Source organism: Ciconia boyciana, chromosome 10 (assembly GCF_034638445.1).
Source record: "Ciconia boyciana chromosome 10, ASM3463844v1, whole genome shotgun sequence".
NCBI classification, from domain to species: domain Eukaryota; kingdom Metazoa; phylum Chordata; class Aves; order Ciconiiformes; family Ciconiidae; genus Ciconia; species Ciconia boyciana.
Genome location: NC_132943.1, coordinates 13,894,069 through 13,919,170, shown reverse-complemented (window position 1 = coordinate 13,919,170; position 25,102 = coordinate 13,894,069). Strand labels below are relative to the sequence as shown.

The following is a 25,102-nucleotide window of genomic DNA, read 5'->3' as shown; positions in this document are numbered from 1 at the left end:
TTCCCCCCTCATAAATAAAACTTGCACAGAAAATATAATTTTTCTTTTCTCTTTTGTTGCAAGACTTCAGGTGACAACTGCATGAAACTTCAAAGCTTCCTCACTGCAAAATTAACAGACAGACTGCGGACACAGTCTTTATGTACTTTCTTCATATTTTTGTTATAAAACAGGTAGAGTCTCTGCACAGAAATAAATTTCTCTGTCATTTAATCAGCTCTAATGTTTTGGTTTTTTCCTGTTATTACATGACTATTTCCTTGGCTCCCTGCAGAGACTTTTAGAACACTTTATGCCTATAATTTTAAGATAACCAAATTGTTCCATGAGCAGCAGCACTAATGATGCCTGGTTTCCTACAGATCTGTGTTCTTTGTCCCTCTAATCCGCTCTGCTATCTCAGCAGCTCTACCTTCCTTTGTGTGTCCTGTGACACTCCCCTGCAAGGAGACAACAGGCAGCATGAGGTGTGTTAGTCCAGGGCTGGATATGTGTGCAGATCGACTGGCAGGCTGCTGCCAAAGGAACCACACCATGCCAGAGCTCCCTCCTGCCTTTCCGTGAGGCTGGCAATGATTATTTCTCTCCTCCAGTTCTCATGAAACTTGAGATTCTTTCCTCCTCCCTAAATGTTGAGAAGGAGGGTGCTAGCCTGACAGCTGAATAGAAGCAGACAGACAGGCTGATCACATAAGCCTCATTTTCATTAGGAAAAGTCTAAAACACATTGTAACCTGCAGGTTTTCTTCAAACTTTTAAAGAGTAGGCAGCAAAGGCACTGTTCTGATTCTTGCCCTTCAGGTTTCTTAAAATTAATCGATACTGCATATGGTATTGCACTGTATCACACACTATATTGCACCCTTCATCCTGCTTTCTCTCATAGAACACTGTCCTTTCATGGATTTTTTTGTTTAGCTTTCTTTTTAGAGTCTCACAGCATCTCAGTATTCTGTAATTCTGCTCAGAGGAGGCTCCTCTTGATTACGCTGTACAGTCCATCAGCTTTCACAGGGACTCCAATCTGCAGTAGTTCCAGCACTGCCTATGACAGACCTGTGCGTCCATTGCCTGTGGCAGTTCACAATGGAAACCCACCATGAAGGCACGTTGGGAAACCCCAAGGGCAACCAGATCTAAGTTTCCGGATGGAATCCAATCGGCATGGATACCTCAGCTGCCCAAAGTTATGTTAGGTAACAACTGTGGTATTTCTGACCAGTCCTTGGGGATTCATCCTGGGGTGCAGAAAGGACTCTCTAAATGAAGGAGAATGGAGGAGCTGCTACCATCACATGCGAATGCTTGACAAGGACTTCACTACTGGTGGTTTAACAGCAAGCATTTGGCATTACCCTTATAAATAATGTACCTAAATAAAGGTACTTCTTACTATGCTCTCATTTCTGAAAGATCTGCATTTCCTTACCAATCTCGCACGTGGATCTCCAGCACAGGCAGGACTAGAGCAGCAGAAAGGCAGGAACATTTGTCTCCTGAGAGGTCATTGTTCCCAGTGAAGCAGCACGTGTATCTCTAATCAGTCCACCTGCAAAGTACACTGTTCCCCACTTGTTGAGAAAGGTCTGGTTCATCATGAGTAGGAGGTGTGTGCCTATACACAGGCAAAATAAAGCACAGTCCATTTGCAAGATGAAACAGGAGATCAGCTTATGGACATCGGCAGTGAGGGCACAGGAAGCTATAAGGAACAGCAAAGTAAAGCCAGAAAGCTTTTTTAAAATAAAGGAATGTATGGATATTCTAGCTTTCATTTACCAAGACTGCTCTTTCAAACAAAAACACATCAATAAAACAGAACTAGTGGGCAGCAGAGGGATGGATTGGGAGGGAGAGAGGCTCTATTTCAGTAGAAACACTGACTATACCTGAGTGACCTGCTCTTCCCCTTTCCCTTAGGGCCCTTTTGCACAATGTCTGCTCAGGAATCTGAGGGCCAGGCGCTCCAAGGAGAAATGTATTCATCTGTGAATGACAGTACAATGATGTAGTTGCCCATGACAGCAGAGGTAGCAGCGTCAAAGCCTGGCTGTCCCTGGGTTGCTTCCCCAGAGTTGAGCACACTGCTGTGCAGACTTAGAAAGCCACATTTCCTTTATGGGCTGTCCCAACTTGACTACTTGCATGGCTAAGGGGGAGAACAACTTCACCTGACTCGATGTAACACTGCAGCTCTCCCTTAGCCATCTCCTGGCACGTCAATCTCCTGCACACGTCACCTCAACAGACTTGTGCAGTGCTAAGGAGAGGGCTGGATTGCTCCTGGCACAAAGATGAAGAACATGGGCCAACACGAGGTGAAGCCTAAGCACCTGGCTTCTGAGTGCTGTTGATCCCACACTGGCACGGGCTCGCTGTGTGACTCACCGCCTTTACCCCTCACTTACCTTACCTGTGAAACAGGGAACAAACTCCTTGTCCATGCTGCATGAGAACAAACACTTGAAACAGGGAAAGCACTCGCTACTTCGGATCAACATTAAGTTCAATAATTCCCCGTTCTTTCCTTTGCACGTGACCACTGTCACAGCCCCAGATTCGAGCACTTTCAGCTCAGACAATATGTTCCTGCACTGCTATCTTTAATTAGCACTTCCCTGCCAAGCCTCAGCGTTTTGCATCGGGCTTCTTCCACGTGAGAGCTGCCACAAACAAAGCAGCCCGCTGACCCACTTATCTCCCACGTGAAGGCACATGAAGCTTCGCTTCGGTCACCAAACAGAAAAGAAAATGCGAGAGCAGAAGGTTTTGATTAAAGGGAAGCGAGCAAATGGCTTCAAGGCTCATCGTGTGCACATGGGCACATCAGTGTGTGTTCACTCCTTGCAGAAATTTGGCCACCCAGGGAGAAACATCACATACAAAGCAGGTAGCCCTGACGCAGTGTGAATTGGGTTTGATTTGAGATTTCCCGTTGGCATGAAGGTCCTGTGAGCCACGCGACATCCCCACAGGCCTCTTCCTCTGACCTGGAGCGACTGCCTCCAGGGAGGCAGGGGATGGTTCATTCTCCCTGGCCAAAACATCAAGGAGGGTACCAATTAGTGTTAATTGTGGCGTTCCTTGTTTTGTGACTGGAGTCTGAGCTGAAACCCCAAAAAACTGAACACAGGCTACTGGCAACAGCTTTCCACCGTTTCTGACCGGAGCTAGATTTAATGCAGTAGCCTAGAAGAAGGTCTCTAGTCTCAACAAGGCACAGGCACTAGGTCTCATGTTTGCATCAGAGACCGTATTTTTCCTGGCTGCCCTCAGGCCTCTGGAAAGAGACATTTACAGGTCAAACTGACAGGAGTCCTATTTTTGTCTTGCACTTAAATTTACATTAAACAACATTTCAGCCCCATTTCCTCTTCCCTCATAATTCCCCATTTACACTCTTCAAATGGATTTACTTCTTCCTGTGCTTGTTCTCTATAGTCATCTGCTGGTGTTATTTTATCTTTTTCCACCACCCAAATACTTACAATTATGCTTATATCTCCTTTTTTATACTTTCACATCACACATGCACATAACTTAGCAACATGGATTCTTTTAATCTTTGAAAAACATTTCCTTTTTATCCTTACCCAAATATTAAGCCAACTGGAAAGTGACACATCAAGGTTAGGAATGCAGTCTGCTCCTGACAAGGAAAAAATGCTGAGCTTTGCAAGAGAGGCTAAGTGGATTAAGATCCTTTTTAAAGATTAGGTCACCCTTCGCCCCAAGTGCAGATTTCTACCGAAATTAATGAAAGCTCTTACAAAATGCAATGGGAGGGCTGACACTGAACAGCAACACAGCAAACATATGCTGGCAGCCCACTCAAAGCCGATTGTCCAAATCACCGACTCCAAATGATTCTTAACAACCGACTGATTGAATCTATACTACGTATTAACACGGCAGGATTTCATCTTGTAAAATTATGAGCTGATGGGGAAAAAAAGCTGAGCTGGTAGTTCTCAGGATAAAAACTTGGGCTCTGATTCATCTGATGTGGCTGCATTGACATTACACCAATGGACAGGTTTGCCTTAGGAGAATCCGTACTGCCTCTGAAACTAGTCCGTTGCACTTGCATAGCTCCTGCCAGCCCAGTCACAAAGCTCTGGCAGCTCCAAACCTGGAGTTTGTTTTTCAGGATACAGTTCAATAGAATGCGCTTTAAGCATTGCCCAGCTGATAAACCACAAACATCATGTCTTTGTGTGGGATAGCTGAGGGAAAAGCCTTATAGATTTGTCTTACATTTCCTCTGCCCATCTCTTCTGGGCAGATGAACCCAGCCCTTCTAACAGGCAGACCTGCAAATGCAGCCCAGCACCTGAAAGTCATACCAGATCCCTTCCAGCTCTCACATCAACAGAAATAAAAATCCTGCAGGCGACAAAGCAGCTGTGCTGCTACTGCACAACCGGCACAGACCCCTGCTCGCTCCCCACTGCGCGACTGCCTTCTGCAGGGCGTGCTGGCGAGAAACAGTAACTCTGAGTACGCCCAGCAAGCAAGACAGAGAGAGGCAAGGCATTGCCTTCACTCTCAAAATGGTGCAACACTTTCAGCCTTGCGAAGCCACCCTGACAGCAGTAACCTCACTTCCCTGCTCCTTTTAAAGAAACCAAAACACATGCAAGCTGGGGGGTTGTGCAAGCACTTGCTGGAAGCTGGCAGCAATGCTACACTGCAGAGCAAGCAGCCTCATTTCCAGGTCTGTACCTGCTCACCAAGCCCTCCTCTCAGTCAGCACTGGAAAAATGCACAGAAAAAAACAGGGCTTTCCGGACTCACTATCCTAAAAACCAGTTTTGTTTTTCTCCTTCCTGTTCTTTAAAACAACAAGTTTCAAATCCAAGCCAGGCCCTACACTCCATGTGATGGGTCAAGTGCAGGGTCAAATGTGCGGCCACAAGAAAGGAGGTGACCCCAGTGCCCACGGCGCACTGCAGACACCTACCTCACTGTCTCAAAGTCCTGCAGCGTTCGTCCTCACAACCCTGCTGCTCTCTTCAACACCACATTTGAAGACAATTATAAAACTATTTTCTTCCCTGATCAGAGCCAAGACTTTGTAGGAGCCTCTCTGTAGCTTATCCTTTCCCAGCACAGGAGATCCACATAGTTACTGGCCACAGACATTCAGGTGTGTAACTAGTCCAAGCTTCCCAGGACAGCCAGCATCTCTGTCCCTGCCATATGCTTAATTAATGTTGGGTGGGAGAAGTGATGAGAGGCCTTGCTGCACCCTGCATGGGAGGAAATGTTTCACTTTAGCAATGCTCACTCATGCAGTTAACCATTTCCTCAGCTTGCTCTGACAGCTGCTGGCCCTGGGCAGGGAGGGATGTGCCTGGATTAGCGGTGCCAGGCAGCAGCCTGACACACAGAACGGCCCTCTCCACCGCCTCCGTTCCAGCAGCACCCTGGAGTGGTCCCCCGCACATCTCTGGCCAAGAAGGTGCAGATTATTGCTGCCTGGAGTTGGACGTTTCAAGACTTTATGGGCTAGATTGTAAACTATGGAAAACAGGATAAGTTTGAACAGCATCTTGGACAATGATGGAGTCTGGTCCAAGAGTAGGACTTGTGGGTATTCCTGGAAAACACCTAATGGAGATCACATCCACCGTACTCCTGTTACCCGCTTGCCTGGCTTTCACCTGCAACACCCTGCCCAGGGCAGGGATGTGCACAGCACCTCACACAACACAGCCCTACCCTGGCCGGCTGCATCACACAGGCAGCGTGAGAACCAAGCACCCCAGCACTCTGAAGGGAAAGTTGGGAGAGGAGGAATTTGCTAGAGCTACCCTCTGCCTCGCTGGTGCTTTACTTGGAGAGGAGAGGATGTCACCCCTCAGAGCCATGCAAAAATCCTCCCTTGCACCATGAGCTACCTGCAGACAGGTTTTAGGCCTTGTTCCTCAGGGCTGCAGCCATTTTAAAAGCCAGGTATGCAAGCAAACAGGCTTGTTACTGGCAAGAGCAAGTGTCACTTGCCCAGCCTGCTCTCCTCCACTCAGGGCTCATGAGCAAGCACTAGCACTTGGACCATGGTTTGCAGCACACTCTCGATGCACTGTGCAGCCTGGGCATCCCACAGCATGTCTTACAGGCAAAATAAATAAGAAAAACATCAAACTGCATCTTTAATTTCAAGCAGTCCAACACTGCCAAATTCACCAATGCCTTTTTCTCTAGAGGTGAGCACTGGCTTCATCATTCCTCTCTCCTCTATTTTGCAGCCAATTCTGCTTTTCCCCCTCCCCCACCCCATTCCTCTTTTACTTCCAGTGCTTCACGTGCTGGGAAATGCTGTGCACTCCTAAGCCCAGCTCCCCTTCCTGCAAAACAGAGAAATTGGAATAAAGGAGTATAAATTAGCAGACTTTCCTAGCACCCAAGTGTTTCTGAAGCTTGAAAACAGTACATCCATAGGTGTTCAGTAAACCAGCTCCACAAAGTCTTACATTACAGACGGGCAGAGAGCTTACAAGTTATGCCTTGAAACCAAAGCCCCAACGCTCCTAGCATCCCAGTAAGAACAACTCACAGCCTGCCCTAAAATCAGTGGCCAGGAGGTTTGTGTTTGTCCAAGATGAATGAACAAATGACTGGAGAGCTGAGAAACAAAACTCAGCGCAAGGACTGAGGCATAACTCATGACGCAGCACGTCTGTCCACTTGCTACGGAAACTATGTTTGGCAAGTATCAGGTGTCTGAATTTCTGCTTATGTACATCTCCCAGGACAGCAGTATATTAATAACACAGGCAGCCTAAAAACAGAAACTATCACCAAGAAAAGCCACCCTTCTGCTGAGAGTTCCTTGCTGTAGCCTGGGTATTGTTGTTGTGCTTTACTCAAAACAGCACAGAATTTTGTTTCCTTGCTTTTCAGATTTGCCATCTAAGCTGATCTCAATTGAAGGAAGACCAATAAACAAAAGGAAGGGAAAGGAAAATTACAGCAGGAAGCAAGCCTTATTGTAACCACAGCTTTCTTGAATGTCTTCCCATCAAGGCTTGCGCTGCCATGCGAATATGGAGAGCGAGCAGCAACCAGGGAGCTAGCTTAAAGGAACAAACCTTTTCAAGAGATCTGCAGGAGCGTAAGTCCCTGGAAGCTCATGCAGCTAGACAGGATAGCCCAGGCACGGCAAGCAGCATGCAAAGAAGCCACAGAGTCAAACACGGAAGAAAGCAGCAAGCAGACACAGGCTTCCAGGCAGGGGAAGAACACCGGGCATGGAGAGGAGCACAGTAACAGAAGAAGAGTAGGAAGAAATCAACTCCAGGTTCAAAATGCAGGCCAAGGGGTTGGAATGGGAAGCACAGGAAGGGAGCTGCTCAGGCTTGAGTGAACATGGAACTGCACTGGATAAGTTACTCTAGATAAACTAAGTTTTCTTAAGAGCAGCTTTAAGACAACAGCCATAGAAGGAGTATTTGTGGCAGCACCAAAGAAATGGGCATATTTGATTAAGATCCACACCAGGTTTCTCCCGTATGCTTAAATCGCGTTAGAGATGCGTTCGTCACACCAATGCAGCCAGTCACTCCGAACTGCCTGGACTAGACAGGTTTCTTTATAAATCCAGGAGGTCATTTCCCAGGAAACCCTGTGCTGCCTTTGTCAGAGGGTGGTGTGTGCCCACACAAGTGAAGGGTGCTGCCCCCCGGTGTCAGGCTGTGCCTGAGGGAGTCAGCTCCAGACAGGAGAAAGTGCAGCCACAATTCTAGTTCATCTTGACCCAACAGCTATCTTTACTTGTGCAACACAAAGTTAGGAATAGGAATTTTAGAAGAAAACTGTCCATTCTGGGCAGACGCATTTTGCTTCTCTTCTGCTGCTCTCTGCTGTGTGGAGTCAAGGTAGAAAAGTTTTTTCACAACTGCGTGTCAGTTACTAACAGATAAGCAATTTCTGCCAACCACTCTGATCACGTTTATCTCAAACCTTAGCTGAGGATGTATCTTCCACAGGTTTGAGGTATAAACACGACCTGTTTCACATCAAACAATGCACAGAGAAGAAAGCCTGCAGATGTACGCAGCAACACTGCTACTAAAAGGCAAGGACTGTCAGGGACCATCGAGCTGGTCAACAGATTTCTCTAGCATGCCTAAGATGACAAGCATTTGATACAAAGACACACTCATCCAAGTGGCTTCCCCGATAGTTTAGAGTGACAAAGAAGAATGATCTAATTTGAGTCAACGAGAGAACGTCATTACGATCACATGATTATTCAAGTGACCAGGCCAGACAGGACAGAATTAGCCAGGTCAATGGTTCAGATTTCTTCTCCTCTGCCAGGAGTCCGAGTCTTCAAACAGCCAAGGAATTATTGCCAGCCACCTACCTGAGCAGCCAGTTATTATCACCTGGGCTTTCCTCTGAAATCTTCTGCCAAGCCTGACCTACAGCCAACAGCAATAGAGAGTATTTCATCTCAGGCAATAAAAGATCAAGGCTAAGTACATGCCACAAAACCCAAACTGGAATTTCTGCAGGTCTCAGATTTGCAATAAAATCCAAATTCTAATTGCACAGTCAAACTGCATCTTCCAACAGGATGGGACATCTGCAGTCAGCTATGACAGGTTACATTGGAACAAGAATAAATCTTGATGCACACCAAAAAGCTACACTCAGTTCTCTGAACTCACACTGCTGGTGACAAAACCCTGCCTTCCCATTCCTGTTTCACCCACCCAGAGGCTTATTACAATATTGCGAGGTGTTTATCATCCCCTGAAGCAGAAGATATCCTTGTTTCACACAGGCAGTGAAACTAAAATACAGTGACAAGATGCTGCAGGGCCCAAAGGACAGCAGAACTCCTAATACAAGCCAGACTGCTCTGAGTGCTAATGCCTGTTCTCAAAGAGCCTTGCCCACCCCGAGAACAGCTGTACATAAGCTAGTTGTCACCATTTGCTCCTCTCCACAGTTCAGCAAGAATCCCTCTAAAAGCAGCCACACTTTGCAGGTCCTTGAACATTTTCTGAACCAGGCAACAGCACGTTTATGGCACACAAAACCCCAGAGAATTAGCAAGTTACCTTTGCCTGGTCAGCCCAGAGGTAAAGCAGTCCATCAGTACACGCACGCCTGGGACCTCTGCAGCATGAAATGCCTTTTACACAAGGGAATGAAAGCGTAGCTGTGACTCTGGCTAAGCCACCAGCCAACACAACAGTCACCCTACGTCCCCCACAGTAGGGTACACTCTCAAACACTAATCATTTGCCTGCAGAGGGAAAGGAATGGGAATCTTGAATGTGAGCAACTTCAGCTATCTTCCTCTGTCTCTTACCACCTCCTAATCCCAGTCCTTTCCAAGTCCTCTGCACCCACTGCACATCCTGGCAAAGGCTGAGTTTCCTAGGCACTGCTGAAAGCAGGGGTGAAAGGCACTGGCTTGCTCAGGCAGCGTGGTATTCTGCCTCTGCCCTGGACATTACTGGCAGATCTTAACTGATGACAAACAGGAGATGAAATTCAAGGTATGTCTTCCTTGGAGAAAAAATCCCTCACCCTCTATTTCTGTAACTATGCGAGAACTCGCATGAAATGCAGACATTCAGTTAAATGGAAGAACCACTACCAAGAACCAACACAGTTGAAAAACTGTTGCTTTTTTTTTTAATAACCCGTCACTAATTGTAAGTGTAAAATACATCCCGAATCAGCAAGTTCTGAATGGACAGCCTCACATTTTCTTTCAAAACAGTGAGTGCTAGAGACAAGTTACAGAATCAACTGAAGGTTCTGGCATGGCCATAGGCGTGTCACACCACGGGCACTTGTGAGCACAAAGTCAAGAATATCTTCAAAGGCAGAGAAGACTGTAGGTCCCCTGACGGCTCAGCAGGAGGGGGAGGATTTGTGAACAGATTCCTTGCCTGGGAAAGACTATTACAGTCTAGTCAAGACGAACCAACCCAGGCCAGCAGAACCACTAGAAGCTCCACACTGACAGTTTTTGAGTTGAGGAAAAACATGGCTGTAGCCATCAAAATTTTAAGTCTATTTCTTTTTCTTCAGGTTTGGTCTTTTTCTTGGCTGCTTCTTTGGCCTCTGCAGAGCATTCTTCACACTGGCAGGGGGCAGTCGGAGAGTTATTTCATTGTCCTCTGCGTCATCATCCGCCTGAGAAGCTTTCCGGCGCTCAAGCACTGTTGGAGTACAGACTGGAGTAGGATCCTGAAGAGATCAGAAAAACACGATTCATTGCAAAGCATCTGCCAGAGAAAGTTGTCACTGCCTCTGTGGTACCACAAGGCACCTCAGTCCAGCCCTCCTTCAGAACTTCCACGTTAGGGAAAACTGGTTTATTTTATAACTAGCTATTTTTGTAGACAGTATTTTTTCAGACAAAAGTGTCATCTTCAAAAAAGTACATATGAAAGGCAAACGTAAATTAATTCACATTTTCTAACATGTCATTATGCACATTTGCTCTCTAAACTTTTATTTCCTGACTCAAAGCACTAAGAAAGCCAAGAGGAAAAGATTTGGGGGGAGGGGGAGGGGAAGTGTATTTGAGACTGGCATCCAGAAATTCTGCATTCAAGCCCACAGCAGAACTGAAACATCCCAGCTTCATTATCTCAGTAAGTTCTCAGAACTCAGCTGACTGAATGCATGAGTTATCCCATCTTCCTCACAGCCAGCCCTGTCCCAATTATCACAAATAAATCCAGTAACATAAAAAAAAACAAAACAAAACTTACAGCAGTGATGAAACAAACAGAAACGTTAATACCTGACAAACTTTTCAGGCTGTCAGTGCCCCAAATCTCAGTCCTGATGACCTGAGCTTTCCTTTCATCCTACTGCTAGTTTTAGCTGGCATTAGTTTTCAAAATACTGGAATACCATGCCTGGAGAGCACAAGGGAGGAGGGACAGTAGAGTATGTAAATGGGGACAGACAGCACTAGACTACGTTAACGGTTCAACTTCTTTTTTCTCAAAACAGGCTGGTATCATAATGTAGCGCAGATCAACAGAAGGATGCCAGCAAGGAGATCATTTTGTACCAGTCTGAAGCACAGATGTAGGTGGTGTATAGGCGACTGTCCCCAGCACCCTGCATTTCTCCTGCCTCAAGTTAGTGCTGAGTAGCAGAGGCTGACAGCAGACACACCACTGCCTGGACCCACCCCAGGACACGCACTGCTAGTTACAACATGCTGAGCAGAAGCCTTTGCTGCTAAATACTCCCACAGGAGAAAGAACTGAGAGGATCCAACCACCCCTCCCATTCAAGAGCGTTAATCCATCTTTCTCCTTCTACGACAAGGTGACCCGCCTAACGGATGAGGGGAAGGCTGTGGATGTTGTCTACCTAGACTTCAGTAAAGCCTTTGACATGGTTTCCCACAGCATTCTCCTGGAGAAACTGGCTGCTCATGGCTTGGACGGGTGTACTCTTCGCTGGGCCGGGCCCAAAGAGTGGTGGTGAACGGAGTTTACTCCAGTTGGCAGCCGGTCACAAGTGGTGTCCCCCAGGGCTCTGTGTTGGGGCCAGTCCTGTTTAATATCTTTATCAATGACCTGGACAAGGAGATCGAGTGCACCCTCAGTAAGTTTGCAGACAACACCAAGCTGGGCGGGAGTGTTGATCTGCTGGAGGGCAGGAAGGTTCTACAGAGGGACCTGGACAGGCTGGATCAATGGGCTGGGGCCAATTGTATGAGGTTCAACAAGGCCAAGTGCCGGGTCCTGCACTTGGGTCACAACAACCCCATGCAACGCTACAGGCTTGGGGAAGAGTGGCTGGAAAGCTGCCCAGCAGAGAGGGACCTGGGAGTGTTGGTTGACAGACACCTGAATATGAGCCAGCAGTGTGCCCAGGTGGCCAAGAAAGCCAATGGCATCCTGGCTTGGATCAAAAATAGTGTGGCCAGCAGGACTAGGGAAGTGATCGTGCCCCTGTACTCGGCACTGGTGAGGCCGCACCTCAAATACCGTGTTCAGTTTTGGGCCCCTCACTACAAGAGAGACATTGAGGGGCTGGAGCGTGTCCAGAGAAGGGCAACGAAGCTGGTGAAGGGTCTAGAGCACAAGTCTGATGAGGAGTGGCTGAGGGAACTGGGGTTGTTTAGCCTGGAGAAAAGGAGGCTGAAGGGAGACCTTATCGCTCTCTACAACTACCTGAAAGGAGGTTGCAGAGAGGTGGGGGTCGGTCTCTTCTCCCAGGTAACAAGTGACAGGACGAGAGGAAATGGCCTCAAGTTGTGCCAGGGGAAGTTTAGACTGGATATTAGAAAATTTTACTTCTCTGAAAGGGTTATCAAGCATTGGAACAGGCTGCCCAGGGAAGTGGTTGGGTCCCCATCCCTGGGGGTATTTAAAAGACGTTGGACGAGGTGCTTAGGGACATGGCGTAGTGGTGGTCTTGGTAGTGTTAGGTTTACGGTTGGACTCGATTATCTTAAAGGTCTTTTCCAACCTATACAATTCTGTGATTCTGTGAAAGGAGTTACTTCTGGCACAAAAATCTCTCAAGCAAATACTGTCCAGGTTTCCAGGTGTTGAAATTAATACGAAGAAACCAGTTGCAGACCTGACACACCTGCCCCAGCGTGAACGGTGGGGCATGGCACTGGGCACCACCAGGACTGTTCGGTCTTACCTGGCTGCTCAAAGAAATGTTCTGTTTTGACTTCTTGGATGTTTTAACTTTTTTTCTCTTCATGGAAAGCTCCTGTGCAGCCTAGGAAGCAAGACAGACCAGGCGGATCACTACAAACTTCCTTGTGTGAAGATGCAAACAGTCACTTAACAGTCTATAGGTTTCTTTGCTTCCTAACTACAAAATCTTTGCTACAGCAATTAGGTTTGAATTAGTAAAACGACTTACAGTGCCACAGAGGTGATATGGTTTGAACAAAAACACCCAAAGCAACATAAGAAAAGCTGCTACTGCACATTTTTAAAAAATACCGTGTTAAACAGTATTGCTTAAATTCAAGTACTTCACCCAAGCACTTTGCAAACGAGCAATGCACTTGGTTAGCTTAGGCAAGGTCTCGGGATGGAAGCTCTAGTCTTGGGACCTGCCTGCAAACACCTACCCTGCCAAAGCCCCCCACAGGCCTTGGGAAAAGCCCTGTCGCTCTTCTGTGATCTACAGACAAATATAAAAAACACAGGATATACAACCGTTTATACTAACAGAAGAAAAGTCAATGTCTTCCCTTTGCTGTTAGTTATTAGCTTCTCAAACCCACATGTACACATAGTACAACCCAGCAACAGCACAACGCTAATTTTTCCAGGAGATTCTATACAGTTCTTAATGCCAAGTAAGTCTCCCTGGTACTCCAGCTCTTTTACCAGTTCTACACAGAACACATGATTTTCTTGTATTTAGCACAACCTTAGAAACAAGTTTTGTAAAAGACACTCATTGAAACAATGCCAAACTTACAAATCCTGGGAAGTCATAATCGAGCCCCTTTTCAGCCAGCCTCTTCCGTAAAAGTTTCTCCTTTCGTAGCAGTCGCTTTGTCATCTTTGCCTTCTGAACGAGTGAACGTATCTTATTGTACCGCCTGACCGCTGGCTGAGAAGGCTTCAGAAATATTTTGTTACTGTTTTTGAAGAGGTTTTCATGGACCCTTTCAGGAGATATGAACTGACCTGTATCATGAACACATGACATCAAGTTATAGCAGAGCTACCCTTCTCACCAAATGTACTCACATAATGCTATTCAGTTCTCATTATAACATTACCCACTGCTATGGCAGAGCAATAGCACAGCATTTTATGAACAGAGAAAATGGAAAGTAACAAAATACTCATTAGTAAGAAAACTGATGATGGATGGAAGAACAGAACGCTTTTTCAGTTTCACCCAGAAAACAATCAGAGAAACTTGTTTCTCAAAAGTTGATGCATATGTAGCTCATGACCCTTTACAAAGCAAGTGTTGCTATCACCGTGTCTGAGAAACTTGATAACTTCATTAATCTTTCAATCAAAAAAGCCCCTTATGTCTAACTACACAGACAGAGGCTGCGACAGTTACAAATGACAAAGAATTTCCACATTAAAGGAACTGTCTCCACAGCAAACCCCACTGCTCCCTGAGATTTCATGTTACACAATTACACAACAAGCATTATCAGCCTAGAGGAAAAAAACAGTAGTGGTGACCAAAAGGCTGCTGAGGATGTTGTTTACATGGGAAGAAAAGGAAGAAAAGCTCAGCCCTACAGAAAATTCTCTGGGGACAAAACTTCCTAAAAACCCCTAAGGTTCTCCAAACAGTCCAAAAAATAACACAAATAACTATGAATTTCCTTTGTACATTAGAGGATTTACACTTCAGCTTATACTTACACTTTAGCAGTCTTTCAGAAAACAGGTAGTTGTTCATTGTGTCCGCAACAATCTTAGCCACGTCATCGGACTCAAACTCTATAAATCCGTAGCCTTTGCTAGCTCCAGTCTGCAAGCAATGACAGAGAGAAATCTGAAACAATGCTTTCATACCTGAAGAACTGTATTAAAATTATTTTATGCTTCCGAAGTCATAGCCCATTCTCAGCTAAACACAAGTAATTTCATAAAGTTCAGTGAAACCATGAAAAGCACCAGATTTAGTCCTAAATTGGTGTGACATTATTCATAAATGAAACAAACTGCTCACCAATACCTATTTGTTAAAAAAAAAAGCTGCCCTGCATTGCTGTTGTTCTGTTGTCATTACCAAGCTTATACGGCGATAGTATAATGAGATGATAAACCCAGAAATGAGAAGAAGTTAAATTTATTGAGCACAAAGCAACAAGAAAGCTAAACTGGAGTCTTTTCCATGACGTTTCACATTCTACCTTGAATTAGTGTATTCTGGCAACACTTCTCACGTAAGTGTATTTACTTATGGAAAAAAAGGGGCTACATTAACTGTCACTGAAACTGCCTATTTGCAGTCCAGAGACGATGCCTCATATGGTGTCTATCAGCCTGATACTCATTTTGGAACTATTATTCTTAAGACAAGCAATTAAACACGGTGCCCCCCTCTGCCCACTCATGAAACTGCAACAAAGTTTTCCACGTGGTGCGCACCGAAGGCGGAGCACCGGGCAGGGCAGAGCACCGGGCAGGGCAGAGCACCGGGCAGGGCAGAGCACCGGGCAGGGCAGAGCACCGGGCAGGGCAGACACACGGAGCTGCTGCAGTGAACTCAGAAAGGAGTCAGCTCTGTTCATTCACCAAATCGGCAGCCTGTGCAAGGAGGAAGTCTCAGAAACTCAAGGAGATTGTACGGCCCAGCCTAAGGCGGCCGGCTGTGAACGCCCTGCTGTGCCCCGGGCACTTCAGGCACAGTAACAGCCCCTTCCCGCAAACGGGCACGTTCAGAAGCGCCCGGGTCCCTCAGCGAGGGGCGGAGACCAAGCGGCCAGGGCCGGGCCGGCGCGGCGCTTTACCTTCTTGCTCCTCGAGAGCCGGAGCCGCGTCACCGTCCCGAACTGCCCGAAGTACTCGTGGATCTGCGGCTCGCAGAGCCCCCGCGGGAGGTGCCCCACGTACACCACGCCCGGCGTCAGCTCCTCCTGCGGGGTACAGAGCAGCCGGTTAGGTCAGGCCAGGCCAGGCCAGGCCAAGCCGCCCCCACCCGCGACAGGGCCCCACTCACCTTGGCCGCCCGGTTGCTGCGGACCCGCTGCACCTTCTGCTGGAACTCGCGCTGCAGCCGCGGCTCTAAGGCCAGGAACGACGACGACGCCGGTGCGGATGCGAGCGCGGCCACCTCCGCCGCCACGGCCTCGGCCACCGCCGCCGCCATGCTGCGCTCCCCGCCGCCGCCGGAAGCGCGTCACTCCCCTCGCACGCGGTGTCGCGCGGAGGCAAGGGCGCGCAGGCGCGGAGGCAAGGGCGCGCAGGCGCAGAGCAGCGGCCCGCCGTCTCCTAGCAACGGGGCGCGGCGCTGCCGACCGACCCCCCCCGCCCCCGCTCGGCGTCGCCTAGCAACGCGGCGCCGTCACCAGGCAGCGGGGCCTCGCGCGGCCGGGCGGGGCAGCGGCCTCCCTGGGCCCCGCCGCACCGGGGGCCCTGAAACACGGACACCGCGGGCCAGCAGCTCCCCGGGGCACCCCCGCGCCGCCCCTCCGCCACCTCCTGGCCTCTCCGGCCGCTCAGGCACCGCGCGGGGCAGCCCGGCGCGGCGCGGTCAGGCAGGGCGCGGGGCAGCCCCCGCGCCGGCGGGGCAGAAGGCCCGCTGTGGGCGCGGGAGGCCCCGGAGGCGGGAGGCGGCGGCGGGCACCATGTCGGTGAGCGACATGTTCATCGCGCTGCAGGGCGTCCTCACCGCCGACCAGGACATCCGCGAGGTGGGCGCGGGGCCGGGAGGGCCGGGGCCGGGGCCGGGGCCGGGCGCGGTGCCTCGCCTGACGGCGCCCTGTCTCCGCAGGAGATCCGGAAGGTGGTGCAGGCGCTGGAGCAGACGGCGCGGGAGATCCTGACGCTGCTGCAGGGCGTGCACCAGGGAGCCGGCTTCCAGGACAGTGAGTCCCGCGCGGCCGCCTGCAGCCGCGGTAGCGCCGCGCTCCGCCTTCCCCGGGGGAGCGGGGAGAAGCCGTTCGGGGGGAGGGGGAGGTTCCCCGGGGTACGCGGGTCCCTCTGCCACGGGCGCCCCTTTCCAGGTTTCAGTCGCACGTGGGCGCTGCTGGGGCGTTCTCCTGCGTGGGCTTCTCGGAGGCTGGTGCGGGGGCGGGGGGGGTCGCTGGGGGGTTTCAAGCCAGATGAGTAGAAGAGCTGCCATTTATCCTCAGGAAACACCGTTCTGTGCCTTTCTGCTTTCCCCAGCTTGGCGTTTCACTGTCTCAGTGCAGAAGAGCGTGTTCTTTCTGCAGCTGCTCACGTAGTGGGAAACCTGTGAGCCAATTCAACAACACACAACGTGATGTGCATGTAGATTTTTATATTCTGCTAATTCTAGCATGACTTGTTGGGCCTTTGTATCGGTATCTCCTTCCTCACCTCTTCACCCCACCCCCCAAAAAGCTGTGATGCTCTGGGGGGTGTTCAGGATGGTGTGGGAAGGGGGGACTTCAGTTTGTATGAGCCTGACTGTGTGTGCGTGTGTGTACATAAAATCTGCTTAATGTTCCAAAATAGAAAGGGAATTTGCAAAGGCTGATAGAACAGGAGCTGTCCTTGATCTATGTTTGAGTGACAGCTGGAATCGTTCTGCTATTTTTGAGGTTTGGGTTGTAGCTAGCCTGGTTCCTTGTTTTCAATCCAAATTTGCTTAAGATGTTTGACATAATGTTTCTGGATCTACCCATTTTCTCCAGGGCATGAGAACAGTACTACAGACCTAGATGCTAAACATGTTCTTTCTGCTCACCTATCCCCATTTTTAGACTTACTGGTGAAACTGCTGGAATAAATAGTTTTTTCCCCTGAAATATGTAACTTAAAAGCTATCTTTTCAATTCAGTTAATATGTCCTGAGAAGGAGCAACCATTCTGACTTTCCTGGAAACTCTTGAGAGGAATTTGAGAAGGGGAGAAATCTGGCAGGCCACCCTTTGAAGGTGAATAGAAGAAGAAACCTTACCAGGTGCTGTTTTATTCACCTGCAGCGCTGCCTGGGTGTTACCAGCCTGATGACGTTCCCTAGCACACTTGTGCTGGAGCTGGAGGCCCAGGATTTCTCTGGCCTCCTAGAGAATAGGTGTTTAGCAATGTGCGACACCTGAGGTTTGACCTCTGCTGGCAAGGGCAACTTCCACCTACTTAGGAAATTTGGCAGTGCTAAAAGTTAGAACTGCTACTTGGTTAATTTACACAAGCCTGCGCTCATTTTTCTAAGCTGAGTAAACCTGTGGATGTTGTGACAGTTGTTTTGCGTGGGTATCAACTTCAGGGGTTGCTTTCCAGCATTTAATAATAGCGACCTGTGTCTGGCTCACTGTATTTTCACTTGATTTTTAATTCCAGGAGAGAGCTGGTCCTGGAACTTGCAGAGTCTGAGAAGAGAGTTGGAATAGTTAAAGTAAAAAAAAAAAAAAAAAAAGACGGGGGGGAAGCTCAGCTTATAATTCTTGTAATACCAGAGATAATTAATACATGCTTAATAGGTTAGGAGTTAACTCATGATAATAGACCTGTCAGTTTGTCATAAATTACAAGCATAATAAAGAGAGTCAATAAAGGTTTAGATTAATAAAGGTTTACAGCAGAATGATATAATGCCAATTAACAGGGAGATTGTTAGGGGGATAAATAGCACTTGTCAGATGTCACATATTTAGACTACAGTTTTATTTGATAATGGTTGTAGTTCTGCAGTGTAGCACTCTTAAATGGCTGTTTGGCTTACTACAGCATCTCGTTTGTTGAGTCAGTACCACATTTTTACTAAGAAACCAGAATGATTCTTCCTGAGCAGATTAAAAAGGGATAAACGATAATTTTTCTAACTATGAAAGAGAGGATTATTCATTGCAAGAGAGTTCTAGCTAGACTTTGTAGCATCAAGATTTTTTAACCTTGTATTTATTTATTCCAAGCTGTAAGAAAAACTATTAACACTATTAATAAACTATACTGAACTATTAAAATATTAAATTATAAATAAACTATATAAACTAATAACTAATTAATAAAAAAGCAAAAATACTATTAATTACTACAAGTTTACAAGTGACAGTAGCTAATGAAGCTTGGTGACTGCAGCTGTGTTGCTGTGGATGGTTTAAGCTGGTGCTGCTGCCAAGAGAAGCTGTGTTGGTGGTTATGTCCCCTCCCTTGTGCCAGCGTAAGTGGGAGATGGCTGATGTTCTCCTGCAGCCTGCTAGTTGATCCTTTGTAATTATTCTTGCATCAGCAATTGAGGTGGAGTGAGGAAAACTCAAGGAGACAACAGAGAGACAGTGAGAACAGGGAAGGGATTTGCACCATTTGAGCAATCCATCCTACCAAAGAGAAGGGTAAGGGGTGGCTTGAGCTCTGTTAATAGAACTACAGCGGAGTTAGAAGTTTGATGAAGGGCAGTTTCCTGTACTAGTCAGTGGTATTTAAAACTTTGTCTTGCACAATGCCTTTCCTCTGTTCTCCAGGGACTTAAAATACCTCTTGGCTAAACCTGTTTGCATTGAGTTTTTCATCTAACCTCTTTTACTGTGGGGCAGCCACAGTAAAAGAGGTTAGATGAAAACCTACCCACAGACAACAGCTCTTTCACGGTACCGGCTTCTTTGTGGTCTCCCCCTGCACCAAGTGTGAGACTGCACAGAGAAGCACTTTCAGTCGTAGCCTTTATTCAGCTGTGGGGAAGGGAAGAAAAACCAGCAGAGCCTCGGGCCGGCAGCCTCTGGAACAGGGTTAGAGGATCTCTCTTTCAGCTTCCTCTGCTCCCTGTCCAAAATGGAGTTTGACAACTGCTCAGAAAGCTGTTCAGGGCAGCGTGTGCTGCAGCCTGCTGTTAGCTGACATGAGTCTGAGCGACAGGCAGGGTCTTTGGAGGCTGAAAGTCCACTTAGTATGTCTTTGCTCATGAAACACGTTGTATCAAGTTGAGCAAAACATCAGTCGTGATATGCAAGGGTGCATGAGGAGTGTTTGAAGTTGGGAGGTATGTGTGTATCATTGGGCGCTGTTGTCTGAAACTTTACAGTAAAGATTGTTTATTTTTGTCACAGGTTCCTTTGGCAGAAGCCAAAACGCAAATTTATGCCTTACTCTGTCCCCAGCTGCCACGTGACAGCTTACACAACTGAGGCAGAGGCCATAGTTTGAGGATGGTGTTCAAAGGGGAGCTGTCTGAGCTTCACACATTTCCTTCATTCTGGCTGCCACACGGAGCACTTTCACCTTCTGCTTCCTGAAGCTTTTATTTTTAAGTGCTCCTTTTTTTTTTCATGGAATTGATGTTTTATTAATTGAAATAAGTTTTTAAACACACTTAAGTGACTCCTAGTAAGGCTTGTTTGATAAAAATCTCATCACAGCTTTCAGATTTAGCTTCTATGGATCTTGTTTAAATAATCCTAGCTTCTATACATCAAGATGCAGGAGAGCCTGTCAAGTTGATCTTCTGCCTTTCTTGGGTCATGACCAGGATTTCTGAGAAGGCTGCAGTTAAGAAGTACTCGTTTGGTTAGTTCTGTCAGCCCTGGTACTGCGTCCTTCCTCCTGCAGTGCCACCCATAGCTCTGCCCCTCCAGACCGCCGCTGCATGTGTGGGCTTGCAGCATGGGACTTTAGCCGTGCCACTGTTCTTGCCAGCTCTCTCTTGCCCCCCAGTATCTGTTGCCATAGGCTCAGCTCTTCTACATCTACACACCCTCAAATGAAATTGCCCCTCTGCTACCTCAGATGCGGTCTGTTTGCCCTTACACTACACCTTTTTCAGCCTTTCCCCATCTCCACTTACCACCTCTCCTTGAGCACTCTTGTTTGTCACCCTGCTCAGCGCGTCGCCAGGCTCCTTTGCTCGTTGGTTCATTCCATAGACAAACACATCAACTCTGTTCCTCCGTTCCTGCCTCCGTCTGTTTGTATCCCCCATTGCCTCTTGGTCTGTAGGTTGTGTGACCTTTCCAGCGTTTTCTTCTGTCAGTGCCCATTACAGAATAGGTTCTTCATCCATGACATAAGTTCTATAGCAGCAGTTATTAGTTATGATTAGCAGTGATTCTTAAATAACGCTGGGGCATCTTGTCTCAAGTTCAAAGCTAAGGACTAGAGCAGATTAGACAGCCCAGAACTCAGGAGTATTTCTCGTCTACCTGTGTGACTCATGGTGTGACAATGAATATTTCTTAGATTGGTTTGAATGTCAGTAGACTATCTTGGACATCAAAGGAGCATAAATAGCGCTGTCTACACTAGAAAACTCTCTGTTTACAAAACCCTGTTCTCTGTCAAGTACTGAATGTTGCGCTGTTTCTTTTTCAGTACCAAAGAAATGTCAGAAGGCCCGTGAACACTTTGGTACAGTGAGAACACAGCTGGAATCTCTGAAGACCAAGTTTCCCGCTGATCAGTATTACAGGTGTGGAGGATCACACGCAGCCAGACATAGATATGGGAATTCCCTGGGCATATTTGGCATCATTACTTTGGAAGAATGATTTAAAGGTTTATGGGCCCAATGCTTCTTTCTGTTTGAGAAGTAAATCATGGTAGAGAAGTGTGAGGTTTTTATCAGCATAGATAAAAAATGCTTTTGCTCAAACACTCTATTTAAACTTTTCACTAAAAATATCCGGTATTTAATTCTCTTTCTAGAAACTTTTTTAAAAAAGAAGAAGGGAAGTTTAAGAAATTGATGTTCTGTTGGAGCTCCCCTTGTTTCTGGGAGCAGAACATTTGGTGCTCCGTTAATTTCAGTTAAGCCAGGTTTGGGGCATTTCTGAAAACAGAGCTCTAAATCTGTCGTGAAATGGCTGTTTGATACTGCAGGTACTAAATGAAGTTGTCACCTTTTGCTGCCAGAAGGGGACAGTGTCTAGCAAGAACACTTCAAAGAACATGAATCTCCTCAGCTCAAATCTCCTGAGGGAAGATGGGAGGGAAAGCCCTGGTTGTCTTGTGTGCACGACAACCTGAAAAACTCTGTGAACTGAGTAGGTGTGTGAGAGGTGCGAGCAAACGCTAGCGTCCGGTGTAGCATCCTGGGGGTGAAGTTCTCCAAGGAGATGACTTTAAGCTGGTGTCATTTTGATAAGCCAAAAATATTGCCAAGTGCTATGTGTAAAGGTGGAAAACATAATGTATACATAATGTATGCTTGTTGCCTAACTCTCCATGTTACTTATTTATACGTTGACTTGGTGTTTTCTTCAACAGATTTCATGAGCACTGGAGGTTTGTGCTTCAGCGGTTGGTGTTTCTGGCAGCGTTTGTAGTCTACTTGGAGTCGGAAACGTTAGTGACCCGAGAAGCTGTTGCAGAAATACTTGGGAGTAAGTTAATGTTGTAACTGAAGAGAAAAAGCTGGTGATGTTTTTAGACGTTGTAACTTTCAGAGGTACAGGGAAATAGCAGAACTTCATTTCTTCCCAATAAATAGGTTCCAAAGTTTATCTGGTATTTGATTTCATTATATAAACAACAAATTCTTTCAGAAGGTAGAAATCGGCAAACCTAATGTGAACAAAAGTATTTATTCATTAATAAGTTCTTCATCAATGAAGATTATTCATTCAAATTGCGTAATTTGAATTCAAAAGAATAATACAAAAGAATAAAAGAATAATACAAAAGAATAATACAAAGGTGAGAGCTTATTCTTCTCACTTTGCTTTTGGTGTTTAAAAAGTGTGGAAAACAGATTAAATTCTTATGCTGTAAGAGAACTGTGTCCTTGCGGAGCAAAGGATTTAAAAAAAATGAAAATATTTTTCTAAGAAAGGACTACAGACCCCTCTCCTGTATGTTGATGTAAATTCACTTATTCTGTTGGATCAGCTATAACCTGTTGCATGTCCAGTTGAGGATGTACGAGATGCTAAATCAAAACGCTGAGAAGAGGCAGTAATTGAATCACGTACAGGAAAAGGCTGACTTTTATTTTGTAATAATATTTCATAAATTTGATATTTCAGATTAGCTCCAGTAAACAAATGCAATTGCAACTCACTGGTTTTGCTTATGTTCAGTACCACCTGATTACTGCTCTGTTTTTCATCTTAGTTGAAGCTGATCGAGAGCGGGGCTTTCACCTGGACATTGAAGACTATCTTTCTGGTGTATTAACTCTCGCCAGTGAGCTGGTAAGGAGGATATCGATGCATATATTTGGCTTGAAACTGACCTAAAAAAAAAAAAAAAAGTAATGTGTTTTCTAACTTTCCCAAGTTGTTCCTGGAAGTTATGATATACACCACCTTGATCTGAACTTCTAGCAAACTGCCTCTCTGTATGCCAGCGTTGTTCCTCGCTGATATTTTAAGATTTAAACTAGTTACTTGACTGAAAATCCAGGATTATGGTCAACAAAAAAAGGTAGATCTAAGTATAAATAATCTGACTGCCTGGAACAAAACTGCTTCATTTGGTAAACTAACTGATGGGAATAGAGACGTGATTTGGGTGGGTTCCTCTGCTGATGTTCTCCTGTGTGTCTTCCTCTTGTAGGCCAGACTGGCAGTGAACAGCGTCACGGCTGGTGACTATTCTCGCCCTCTCCGCATCTCAACTTTTATCAACGAGCTGGATTCTGGCTTCCGTCTCCTCAACCTGAAGAATGACTCCTTGAGGAAACGTTACGATGGCCTGAAATACGATGTCAAGAAAATTGAGGAAGTGGTTTATGACTTGTCGATCAGAGGACTCAATAAGGAGGCAACAGTTGGTGCGGGTGGAGAGAAATGAAGGATGCTCATTTTAACAGCATCATTGATTACCTCAGATGGTTGCCAATTTAGGAAGCATGCTAGCGAAGCCTTCCTACAGTAGTTTAGAAGAACTGCAGCTGAAAGCTGCTCTCTATTTTCTTACAAAAGATGTAGTACGGGTGTTAGATCTCAAAATGTTTTGTAAAATCACATCTAGATTAGGGCAGGAGGCGCTCTGTTGCCAGTGGAATTCCTCTGTCAAAACACGCGGTGCCGTTCTGTGCACAGCAGCAATAGTAGTCAGTAACTCCAGTGAGCTGAAATTCTCATTAGTTCTGTAGTGTTGCTTCACTGCTCTGGCAGTGATGTGCTTCAGCTGTCTGCTCACACACCTCTAAAGACGTGTGCGCAGCAGGCAGCTCAGTGCGGATACATGTGATGTTTTAAAAAACACAGTGTGTAAATATCTACATTTTTTTTAAGACACTGATTTTTTTTTTTCTTTTTCTTTCTTAAATTTTCACCTGTGTCAGTAAGTTGAACAGATTTGCCTAACTGTTTATTAACCAGATCTTTTAAAATGGCTTCTGGTAATGTATCCCCCTTAATGGAGAAATTAGTGAAAATATTCCTGAGAATTTCTCCATTGGAACTGGTGTATTGCACCCGGGCACATCTCTCTCTTTCTCCCTCTTTTGTTTTTCCCTTTTTTCCAAGATTTCTGTTACCAGGGAGAGCAAGGTCTTCTCAAACATCTGCTTTCACTGGCTGGTATTTGTTTTACTGACATGAGTAAATGTTGAGTTTTAATATGATAATTTGCCTTGAGAACTTGGCGTAACCAACTTTTTTTTTTTTTTAACTACCAACGTTTCCGAATAGAGAAGCGTTAACTGATAAACTGCAGGTAGCGTCTGAGTTTTAACAACCTATATAGGCCACAACTGTACCCGTGTCCTGGGATTAAAAAAAAACCCACCAAAACTATAGTTTGTGTAGTAAAATGTTTGTATCTTCAGAAATGGGGAAATTACTAGTTTCAGATACTTTGCATGTAAGATGTTTGCAAACACCAACAGCCTCTTTTATTTGTGTAAATGTACAGACTCCTACTTCCCAGGGTGTTTGTTCTCTTGTCCGAAGTGACTTTGAGTTTTGCCATTCTTCCCCTACTTCTGGTGGTGCAGTAAGGTGAAGGAGAAAAACAAACTTAGGAGGAGGAATATTTCCAGAGGGTGAACACAAACAGTCAAGTTTATGTGGGGTTTGTTAGTGTTTTGTTTTGTTTTAGCAAAGATTTCCCACTGTTTCAGTTAAGTTTTTGTTCTGTTTATTGGAAGAAAAGAGTTTCTTGGTTATTTTGGCCAATAAAAGCTGTTCTTTGATTTTGGACATTTGGTAACTCTGCCTGTTGTCTGATTATCTGTTGTTACTGGCTTCCCTTCCTGGGGGCCTACTCTGAAATATAATTTCAGTTCAGCCTTCAGCTGTACTTGGACAATAACAGAATTCCTTACTTTGGCCGTACGCTGTACAATGGTGCACTCTTACTTGCTGGCAAGTGGAGCCTAAGTCAAGCTGCAAACAGATTTCATAGGCTTTTTTTTTTTTTTTACTTTTGACCTATTTCACCAAGTAAAACAGGAGAGGTACAGAGGAGTTTATCATTACCAAATCCAATACGTAGCAAGGTTCATCTTCAGAGCATCTCATAACCTTTAACGTTTGTCCTCATCCTTTGTATCTTATGTCACATAATGTAGGGAGATAGTAATA

The 25,102-nt window shown here is 46.2% G+C and overlaps 2 protein-coding genes across 5 annotated transcripts; one reads left to right on the top strand and one right to left on the bottom strand.

Annotated features, from left to right (window-relative positions):
• Nucleotides 1-9,641: 9,641 nt before the first annotated feature.
• NIFK (nucleolar protein interacting with the FHA domain of MKI67) lies at nt 9,642-15,822 on the bottom strand. 2 transcript variants are annotated; one of them, XR_012044298.1, is made up of 7 exons: nt 15,673-15,822; nt 15,464-15,589; nt 14,370-14,478; nt 13,453-13,664; nt 12,655-12,735; nt 11,365-11,573; nt 10,084-10,218 (listed from the first exon to the last, which is right to left on the bottom strand). XR_012044298.1 is itself a non-coding variant. In XM_072874281.1 (6 exons), exons 1-6 carry the CDS (start codon nt 15,820-15,822, stop codon nt 10,042-10,044), a joined length of 855 nt encoding a protein of 284 aa, XP_072730382.1. In that variant the 3' UTR covers nt 9,642-10,041. The 2 variants fall into 2 exon arrangements, 1 of the variants encoding a protein (XP_072730382.1); XM_072874281.1 differs by lacking the exon at nt 11,365-11,573 and having other exon boundaries at nt 9,642-10,218.
• TSN (translin) lies at nt 15,821-24,716 on the top strand. Of its 3 annotated transcripts, none has more exons than XM_072874280.1 (6): nt 15,960-16,306; nt 16,447-16,540; nt 20,943-21,039; nt 21,837-21,952; nt 22,683-22,762; nt 23,127-24,716. In XM_072874280.1, the coding sequence occupies exons 1-6, from the start codon at nt 16,301-16,303 to the stop codon at nt 23,361-23,363; spliced, it is 630 nt and encodes a 209-aa protein (XP_072730381.1). In that variant the 5' UTR covers nt 15,960-16,300; the 3' UTR covers nt 23,364-24,716. The 3 variants fall into 3 exon arrangements, 2 of the variants coding, with proteins under 2 accessions (XP_072730381.1, XP_072730380.1); XM_072874279.1 differs by having other exon boundaries at nt 15,965-16,366; XR_012044297.1 differs by lacking the exons at nt 22,683-22,762; nt 23,127-24,716 and adding an exon at nt 21,450-21,617 and having other exon boundaries at nt 15,821-16,366.
• Nucleotides 24,717-25,102: the final 386 nt, after the last annotated feature.